Source organism: Coregonus lavaretus, assembly GCF_964263955.1.
Source record: "Coregonus lavaretus genome assembly, chromosome: 31".
Lineage (NCBI taxonomy): Eukaryota > Metazoa > Chordata > Actinopteri > Salmoniformes > Salmonidae > Coregonus > Coregonus lavaretus.
This window is the reverse complement of record NC_140018.1, coordinates 33,382,165-33,392,288: the sequence shown is the minus strand read 5'-3', so window position 1 is coordinate 33,392,288 and position 10,124 is coordinate 33,382,165. Positions and strand designations below refer to the sequence as shown.

The 10,124-nt window shown below is 46.9% G+C and overlaps 1 protein-coding gene and 1 long non-coding RNA gene across 2 annotated transcripts; both read right to left on the bottom strand.

Annotated features, from left to right (window-relative positions):
- Window positions 1–2,739: 2,739 nt before the first annotated feature.
- On the bottom strand, window positions 2,740–4,678 carry LOC311106347 (axin interactor, dorsalization-associated protein-like). The gene is made up of 5 exons (XM_084148676.1): window positions 4,421–4,678; window positions 3,910–3,948; window positions 3,584–3,706; window positions 3,311–3,428; window positions 2,740–3,107 (listed from the first exon to the last, which is right to left on the bottom strand). Exons 1-5 carry the CDS (start codon window positions 4,515–4,517, stop codon window positions 3,011–3,013), a joined length of 474 nt encoding a protein of 157 aa, XP_084004802.1. The 5' UTR covers window positions 4,518–4,678; the 3' UTR covers window positions 2,740–3,010.
- Window positions 4,679–5,072: 394 nt separating this feature from the next.
- LOC311106365 lies at window positions 5,073–6,965 on the bottom strand. Its single transcript, XR_014610317.1, has 3 exons — window positions 6,781–6,965; window positions 5,258–5,421; window positions 5,073–5,161 (listed from the first exon to the last, which is right to left on the bottom strand). It is a non-coding gene; the product is annotated as an uncharacterized lncRNA (long non-coding RNA).
- Between the last annotated feature and the right edge of the window lie 3,159 nt (window positions 6,966–10,124).

Here is a 10,124-nt window from a genome sequence, read left to right as displayed (position 1 = left end):
ATCAGTTGATGTGCCCTTAAGCAAGGCACTTAACCCTAATTGATCATGTAAGTCGCTCTAGATAAGAGCGTCTGCTAAATGACTAAAAATGTTTAAAAAAAATGTATCAATCATTTCAGAAGTACCGTATTATCTTAACTCTTCCCAAAACAGTCTCTTCAGAATGAACTGAAAAGGAAGGTTGTGTAAATTGATAGTCAGAGATGTATTTACTATTCTTAGGATATTTTATTAATAAAGCTGGTAAAAAGTACTGCAGTTATAAAATAAATAAAAAATAATATGCCATTTAGCAGACGCTTTTATCCAAAGCGACTTAGTCATGCGTGCATACATTTTTTTTTTTGTGTATGGGTGGTCCCGGGGATCGAACCCACTACCTTGGCGTTACAAGCGCCGTGCTCTACCAGCTGAGCTACAGAGGACCACGTTATGTTATCTATTGTTCATATGAAGCATATGACAACTCTTCAGATCCATTTTAGTTTAAAGGAAATGTCTGATAGTGCTCAATGTATTTGTTTTGTATGGATAGCTATATTACATGTGAAAAGCCATTAATCACCCACTAACTGAACACCTGTCATATTACCTTCACATTTGTTTGTCTTTTTTTTGTTCTTATGTTACATCAGGGATGCATCACATTTGTCAATTTATTTTCAAGTAAAAAAAGAACCTGATATTTCTTGCACATGATTAAAGACCGTATTTGCATTACATTTATATCATTGCGCTCAGATAATGTATGCTTTGGTGAGACATATTTGTTTAACTCTGAGTAGGTCCCAGAGCGTTTCTTTGTACCCACAGACAATATTTACTGCTACCAAAACACTTGACTGATTTGATTATTAATGGTATATCTGGAATGGTATTATGTACACTGTTATCAAGGCTGTCAAATGATTGTATAGTTGGGCTCTGCTCTGCCTTATACAGTATGTGAAGCCATAAATGGAGTTACTGAAGGTTAATCATGATGACTAAGTGAATTTTCTGTCGGCCACACCCTACACTTGAATTTGCTCTCTTTGTACATGCTATCAATAACAGCTACAGTAATACCCATCTGTTTATTCCTGAAGTGGTTAATTCTGGTAATTGCTATGGGCACTCCTGCAAAGCCTTCACTAGTCTTGCATGACAGTGGCTATGGTAGTGAGCATCAAATACGTGATCCATTGTGGTTCAATTGTGACTGACTGATCTACAAATAATTAGCAGTTTATTTTATGATGCAAGGTCATTTGTAGATCAGTCAGCAGTCACCTGCAATGTCGAACAAGCCAAGTGAAAATTTGACATGTGTTTAGTTAGGATTCGCTCCTTTAGTAAGTGTAAAGGAGGACTACTATTCAAACAGCATTTTGTTGTTTATTAGAAATGAAAGCAGTGTAAATTGTCAATCCAATGATAAATGTTCATTTTCTCACAACCTGTCACCCAAAGCACAACACTGTATTGACAATCGTCAACCTTGTCAGACAGCACACACACAATAATATGCACTGATTAGTGTCTCTAAATGCCACATTCAAAACAACTGGGAACTTGGAAAGACAACTGGGAACTCCCAACTGGGATATCTTTTTGAACGGTCAAACAACTCGGAATTCCAAGTCGGAAACTCTTTCTAGAGCTCCGACTTGAAGATCACTGACGTCATGATTTTACCTCGTTCTTTTCAGAGTTCCCAGTTGTCTTGAAAGCACCATAAGTATATTCAGTTAGTGCCATTACAAAAAAAATATCAAAATATTAATAAAAATGTAGACAATGTTTTAATAGTGGTTAGCCATTGTGGCATTGATGGGAACAGCATTCAAAACAAAGGTAGAAATCAACTTCAGTTACATGCAGCATCCTTTTTCAAATCCCTTTACAACAGGATGACATCATAGCATCTCAGAATCCTTTTTTAATGGTAATAAAATGCATCCTTACTTCCGCCCATCCTTGAAGTAATCACAGATCTGTGATAGGATAGATTAAAGCAAATATCCCAATATATTGCTTTTACCTATTAAATAATGCCAGATCAGTGATAAGGGTGCATTTTTAAGTAAATGAACAGGGCCGTTATGTTTTCACTCTGTGGCAGTTGTGTCAAAATATCTCATTGTGCCCATTTGAAATTGGCACCAGGATATGACATCATCAATACACCGCTTGACCACCTATGACCATGTTGTTCCTCTTTTGTCCCCAAACGGAAAGACAGAGGAAGACTAAAGACGAGGCTGGTTGTTTTTCTGCTGGTTGCTTGACATACAGTACCAATTGCTAACTCAACTCTTATTTTCCATTGAACGTCATGCAGAGAGGAGAAAAAAGTTATCGCTAATTGGCATCAGAGGGGTCAAATGCGGCGTTCGTAACCAAGTGGGAATTTACCATATAGGACTGGGAAAAATCCATTTGAACGGCCCTCCAACTGGAAATTACTAGTGAGAAACTCGTATATATCATCCTGAGCTCCCACTTCTCCCACATGCTGACCTCTGACGTCACCTATTAAGGAAATGACCTGGATAACAGCCTTTTCGGCAGTTAAATGCAACAACAAAACCTTATTTATAAAAAGCAATCTATTAATATGGTTTTTTAACACTCATATGTTTACCAGCATGATAGCTTTTAGTTTATGGCTTAGGAAGCTTGTTGGCCATTAGACAAATCAGCCTTTCTCAACAAGTTCAAAGCACGTGAATGCATCCAACTGGTATTTAAGACTTCACAACTGGTAAATTCCCACCTCCCACCTGGTTACGAACGCAGCATTATACAGTAGGGTGTTGTCACCGCTGTAGTTAATATGTGTCATCCAGGGCCATCCTATGACAGAGTTGAGGGTGTGGCCTTTGGGCCTGCTGGGTTTAGTATTGCTGATGTGAGTGGAGGCGGATACGCAGTAGGTACACCAAACTTTGTTGGATGTCTGATGACTACAGTGGAATTCTGTGGTGCTTCTGCTTTCTTGATGTGCTCCATTCAGTGACCTCGGTTATTAATCTTTGTGCAACGTCTGGTGGAGGTGGAGATAGAGTGGCTTCTTTGTCAGGAGCTGGAGCTTCTTCCTCTTGAAGTCAGTGGGCTTCTTGTACCTGACATCCGATAGCATAAATAAGTGATTATTTCAAACTGTATATTCAAAGGGCAGACTGACCAACAACAACAAAAAATAACACTCAAATCTGAGATTCTCCAAAGAAATAGTTATCAAATTTGATTTATTTTCATCTTTAAATAAAATAGAGAGTACATTTAAAGAAAGTTAATCTGGAAAATTCAACAATGTGTCACTCACAACTCGATCACAATGGGACCAGGTTTGATCTCATCCATTTCCATGAAGGCAAAACATTTTGTGCTGGTAAACCCCTTCTTGGGTTTATAGTGCTTGAACTCAAAGAAAATAGCTACCCCTGGAACATGAACAAAATTCAGGATTAACAATTGTCCGCCCAATCCCTCTGCAAGGATTTGAACATAAACGGACACTGTAGTAGCTTAATATTACATGAGACAAGCTAAATAGAGGCCCCACTACTAATTCAGTAGAAATAGAAAGTTTGACTACCTTTTGGTAGTCTCTCGATATGTCTCTGGATCTCGATGTCTACGCTGAAGTGAATGTATGTGTCCTCCTTTCGGGTAGCCACAGGTGTGTCTTGCACCGGGTTCAAATCAATGCCATTCACATCTGTTGGGAAACAAAACGTTCAGATTCACTTGGGCTGTTCTGCAGGAAAAATATATAATAAATGTACTGTCAAGCGTCAACTCAACAGAGATAATTCTTTTTACAAAATGTCTAGATTATCACTGTTTCAGACCTTACCATTTCAGATGTGAAGGTAAGCAACTCATCTCAGCATTTTAAACAATATAGCCTACATACAGTACCTTTCACACTAACTGTCATGTAGGGATCAATGCATTGCCCTGCTGTCATGATTTAACTGGATTAGAACCCAAATGCAGACAAGTACACCAAGCCAGAGAAGGTTTAGCAGGTTTATTTACAATGTTCAATAGTCCAGGTTTCCAATAATAGGGGAAGAGCAAGTCCAGGTTACAGGGAGGGTAACAGATCCAGGTCAGAGCAGGTGTGGTACCGTAATGTCCTAGTGTCCGTGGTGAGTCCAAAAGGGAGGTCCGGTAGTGGAGAGCAGGATGGTGGTGGCAGGAGTGAAGCGGCGGCAGGAGTCAGGTTCCCATAATATGGTCGTCTTGACTATGATCTGACGATGAGTGGCAAGTTTGACCGGGTCTTAAAGGCTGAGGTGATTATGGTGAATGAGCTGCAGCTGGAACCCTGACTCCCACACACCAAACTTCACTCCTGCAATCAAGGACAGACAGAGGGGAGGGGGAGAGCAGAGAGAGAGCTACCTAGCAGCAGTAGGCCTAACACCTGCATCTTTCAGCCCAATCTTGTCAATCTTTATCATGTGCAGCGACATCCCGGGCTCTGAGGGTAACCGTGGCAACAATGTACCTGTTGGAGACATGAAAGCTGTAACTTTCTAAAGAAATACAATAATTGCATAAAACATTACCACTTTCCCAGAACTAATGCAGCTGAAATCAATATAATGTTGGCGTCCGAAATGTAACCCTACTCCCTATATAGTGCACTACTTTTGACTAGGGACCATAGGGGCCGTATTGCACTATATAGGGAATAGGGTGTAATTTGGGACGTAACCAGTGTTTATACTTGCAGATCCTATTTCAAGTCATTACTGTCAGCATTATTTTACTTATACAATAATAGGCAGCAGAAGAAGTTGTAGACTGACTAACAGGTAAGGCTAAGATGACATACCCATTTTGGTGAACGCTTGTAAAAAAAAGAAGACATTGTAAAGTAGATTCAACAACTAAAGTTATCTAGTAGTAGTAGTAGTATAGGGTTATTGATAATAACAAACTGTCTATTAGTAGGCAATCATATTAATGCTACAACAAAACCTATTGACTTAGGGTCCTTTAGTAGGGCTGATAGTTTAGAGATCAAGAGGTCAATTAAGGAACATACCTTCAGGTAATGCTTTACTCCTGAATGTTTCACTCGCTCATAGAAGCTGTTGTAGTCTTCCAGCTTCGATTCGGGATGGTGGTGTAGTATCTCTGTGCCTATCCTCCAAATTATCTGAAAGACAAAGTTTGAAGAAATCAAACTTAGCATCTATACAGTACTTCTTAGCTACACTTTGTGAGTGTTCAGTCAGTCCAAAGATAGACCTACCTCAGCGTAGAGTTGTGGCATGTTTGCAGTGGTATCCTCCAGTGTCTGTGAGTAACTGGCCATGTACTCTGCGGCATCCTGCCATCTATGGTGCAGCAAGACCTCCCTGATGTGTTGGAGGCAGTTCCTTGTGGTCTTGTGAAAGCCAGTCTCACGGGGTGTCTCTGTAATGAAACATACATAGCTACTGATTAATAAGACTAAAGAGAGCATCTTATGTAAAGATGAAAACGATAATCAGACACTGACATACACTACGTGACCAAAGGTATGTGGACACCTGCTCGTCAAACATCTAATTCCAAAATCATGGCCATTAATATGGAGTTGTACACCCTTTGCTGCTATAACAGCCTCCACTCTTCTGGGAAGGCTTTCCACTAGATGTTGGAACATTGCTGCGGGGACTTGCTTCCATTCAGCCACAAGAGCTTAAGTGAGGTTGGGCACTGATGTTGGACGATTAGTCCTGGCTGGCAGTCGGCATTCCAATTCATCCCAAATGTGTTTGATGGGGTTGAGGTCAGGGCTCTGAGCTAGCCAGTCAAGTTCTTCCACATTTCTGTAGGGACCTCGCTTTGTGCACGGGGGCATTGTCATGCTGAAACAGGAAAGGGCCTTCCCCAAACTGTTGCCACAAAGTTGGAAGCACAGAATTGTCTAGAATGTCAATGTAAGCTGTAGCGTTAAGATTTCCCTTCACTGGAACTAAGGGTCCTAGCCCAAACCATGAAAAACAGCCCCAGACTATTATTCCTCCACCACCTAACTTTACAGTTGGTGCAATGCATTCGGGCAGGCAGCGTTCTCCTTGCATCCACCAAACCCAGTTTATTCCGTCAGACTGCCAGATGGTGACATGTGACAACGCGTTTCCACTGCTCCAGAGTCCAATGGCGGCGATCTTTACACCACTCCAGTCGACGCTTGGCATTGCGCATGGGGATCTTAGGCTTGTGTGCGGCTGCTCGGCCCGACTAACAGTTATTGTGCTGACATTGCTTTTAGAGGCAGTTTGGAACTCGGTAATGAGTGTTGCGACCTAGGATTGATGATTTTTACAAGCTATGTGCTTCAGCACTCGGCGGTCCTCTGTGAACTTGTGTGGCCTACCCCACTTCGCGGCTGAGCCGTTGTTGCTCCTAGACGTTTCCACTTCACAACAACAGCACTTTAAGTTAATTGAGGCAGCCCTAGCAGGGCAGAAACTTGACAAACTGACTTGTTGGAAAGGGTGGCATCCTATGACCGTGCCACGTTGAATGTCACTGAGCTCTTCAGTAAGGCCATTCTACTGCCAATGTTTGTGTATGGAGATTGCATGGCTGTGTACTCGATTTTATACACCTGTAAGCAACGGTTGTGGCTGAAATAGCCGAATCCAATAATTTGAAGGGGTGTCCACATACTTTTGTGTATACACAGTGTATGTAGCACCAATCGGTAGGCAGGACCTTGAACTAGCTGGTTTAGCTTACTCGAGGGTTCACATATTCGTCTACACACTGTATTTTATCAATTACCTTTAAATATAGGAGGCGCCAGGGGTAGGTTTGGCTTCTTGATTAGTTTTCTGTTGATTGATTCATCATCATCTGAAGACTCATTTTCGCCCAGTTCTTCTCCAGGTACCCTGAGTTCCGACTCCAGATCATCCATGACTCACCATTTGAAGTTCGACCTATTTTCGTAAACAATCATGTGAAAGCCACAATGTATTGTAATGACCTGACTAGATCATAAAATAACAACTGTCCAGACAGAGGATTAAGTTTACGAATGGACGGTTTATTAAACCAACTTTACACAGGCTACTGTTTGGCCGTAGCCCACGCCAAATAAATGAAAGATAACCCACAAGCCAATCGTGACCTTCTCTTGTGAAGCCCAGACGTAAAAAGAGAGAAAACAAAGGCTAAACCTGGTCTTAACTTCCAATGCTCCATCCCCCTGCCCAACCCCCCTCCACGCCACTCCGCCAACCGCCAGGATGCCCGGCATCAGAACATTCCAGGCATTCCCGTGATTGGCAGATAGCAGGTTGATTGACATGTCGGACCCCGCGAACACTGGGTACTGGTAGGTACAACACAACCATCTACTAGCCTAACACATAACACACAGCTGTCTGTGCGGGTCGCTACACAGCCCCCCCACCACAAAGTCCCTCGTCCCCGAGGGAACAAACAAAGTCTCTGAAGCGACCCGGAGGTCTCCTTTGCCTGCGTGGCTGTGATGGCCGCAGAGTGCCCCTCTGGGAACCAGGGGATGAAGGCAAGGACATGGGGGACAAGGAAGCGGGAACGGGTAATACAGTCCGTGGCTCTGGGGAACCACGCGGTGACACAGGGGGAGTGGGCTGTCTGGAGCCTTGTCTGCGGCACCTGGGGGTGGGTGCCTGGAGAATGTCATTGCCAGAGAGGGGAATGGTGGGGGTTCCTGGGGTTTGGGGAGAAGAGGCCCCTCTATATGGGGCTAACCTGTCCCGGTGCAGTGTCACCTTTCTCCCCCTGGGAGGAAGCTGCACCCGGTAAACAACCTCCCCTACCCTCTCCAGGACACTGCAGGGTCCCACCCAGTGACTGTCCAACTTGGGGCATCTGCCTTTTTTCCTTAGCGGGCTGTAGACCCAGACCAGCTCCCCAGCCACAAAGTGCCTTCCCCGGGTGTGCACGTCATAGTTCCTCTTCTGCCTCACACCTGCATTCAGCAGCTGCTCTCTGGCGAAGGTGTGGGCTGTCTCCAGGCGGTCCTGGAGTCTCCGGGCATACTCCGGCCCCGGGGAAACATGAGGGCTATCCAGGGGCCGACCAAACGCCATCTCCGCAGGGGTACGGATCTCTCTCCCCAGCATGAGGAGGGCAGGCGTGCAGGAGGTGGAGTCTTGGACAGCGGAGCGGCATGCCATGAGGACCATAGGCAGGTGCTTGTCCCAGTCACGCTGGTGTTTGGAAGAGACGATGGCCAGCTGCTGTCCAAGCGTTTTGTTGAAGCGCTCCACAAGGCCATCACTTTGAGGATGGAGAGGAGTAGTGCGGATCTTGTGCATACCCAGCCTCTCACACATGGTGGCGAACACACGGGACTCAAAGTTTCTGCCTTGGTCGCTGTGGATGGACTCTGCAGCTCCAAACCTGCTGAACATCCCCGCTGTCAGGGCGTCGACGATGGTCTCTGCCTCCTGGTCAGGTAGAGCATAGGCCTCGGGCCATTTTGTGAAATAGTCCATGGCCGTGAGCACCCAGCGGTTTCCACTGTCTGTGGTGGGGAACGGCCCAACTACATCCACTCCCATCCTCTCCATGGGAGCCCCCACTGGGAACTGTTGGAGCTGAGCATGAGAGCGGCCTGGGGGGCCCTTTCTCGCTGTGCAGTTGTCACAGCGGCGGCAAAAGTCTTCCACATCCCTCTTGTGCTGCCCCCAGTAAAAGCCCTGACGGAGGCGGCGCAGTGTTTTTGTGACCCCAAAGTGTCCAGTCCCCACCCCCCCATGAGTACTCTGGAGCACAGCCTCCCGCAATGCTTTTGGGACCACCACCTGCCACCTCTCCTCCCCCGTAGCTGACTCCTTCCATGCCCGCTGTAACACGCCATCAGCCAGCCGCAGTCGCTCAAACTTTGACCACAACCCTTTGGTCGCGAGTGAGAGCGCTGTCACCTCTTCCCATGGTGGCCTCACCTGCGCCTATACCCACTGTAGCACTGGCTGTAGGTCTGTGTCCCGTCCATGCTGCTGCCCCCATTCAGCCACGTCGACAGTCTGCAGCTCACAGCAGACAGGCCCGCTCGCCCGACACACTGTGGCACAGACCCCCTCCTCTGCACACAGCTCTCTCTCCCGTCCCTCTCTCCGTTCACAGTGGCGGCAGCCGTCTGCAGTACAGGGCCGACGGGACATGGCGTCGGCGTTGGAGTGGCGTGCCCCTGCCCTGTGCACCACCGTGAAGTCATACGGCTGAAGCTCCTCCAACCAGCGTGCCACCTGCCCCTCTGGCTCTCTGAAAGACATGAGCCACTGGAGAGCAGAGTGGTCAGTCCTTACAGTAAAGGGCAGACCACCCAGGTAGTACTTGAAGTGTTTGACGGAAGCCACAACAGCCAAGAGCTCCCGCCGGGTGACACAGTAGCGGCGCTCATGTTTGTCAAATGTTTTGCTGAAGTACGCCACCGCTCTCTCCCCCTCTGGCCCCACCTGGGCCAGCACCCCACCCATGCCCACATTGCTCGCGTCTGTGTCCAGGATAAAGGGCAATGTGAGGTCGGGGGGGGCGAGCACGGGGGCCCCGATCAGTGCACGTTTGAGGGTGTTGAACGCCTCCTCACACTCCACTGTGCAAGTGAAAGCCTTGTCCTTCGCCAGCAGGCGGTTCAGTGGAGCAGCAACGCTTGAGAAGCCCCGTACAAACCTCCTGTAGTACGAGGCCAGGCCCAGGAAGCTCTTCAGCTGACGCTGGTCGGTGGGGGTGGGCCAGTCTCTGACAGCCGCTACCTTGTCCTCCATGGTGCTGATCCCCTCCTTCCCCACTCGGTGGACCAAGAAGGACACCTCTCTCCTCATGAAGCGGCACTTCTCGGGGTGGAGCTTCAGACCTGCGGCAGCCACCCTCTCCAGCACACACCGTAGCGCCCCCAGGGCTGACTGGAAGGAGCTGCCATGGGCCAGGATGTCATCGAGGTATACCAGACACTGCTGTCGGGGGATGCCATCCAGCACCCTGTCCATCAAACGCTCAAAAGTAGCTGGAGCGTTGCACAGGCCAAAGCACAGGACCTTGAACTGCCAGTGTCCTCTGTTAGTGGAGAACGCAGTTTTGGCTCTGGCCTCTGGGGAGAGGGGCACCTGCCAGTAGCCACTGCGGAGGTCTAG

Excerpts from the sequence above, each read along its gene's own strand:
- LOC311106347 (XM_084148676.1), bottom strand. The coding sequence starts at position 4,517 with ATGTCTCCAACAGGTACATTGTTGCCACGGTTACCCTCAGAGCCCGGG. Across the intron at positions 3,949-4,420 it reads GATTGGGCTGAAAGATGCAG|GGCAATGCATTGATCCCTAC; the intron begins GTGTTAGGCCTA and ends TCATGACAGCAG. Across the intron at positions 3,707-3,909 it reads CATGACAGTTAGTGTGAAAG|ATGTGAATGGCATTGATTTG; the intron begins GTACTGTATGTA and ends GTTTCCCAACAG.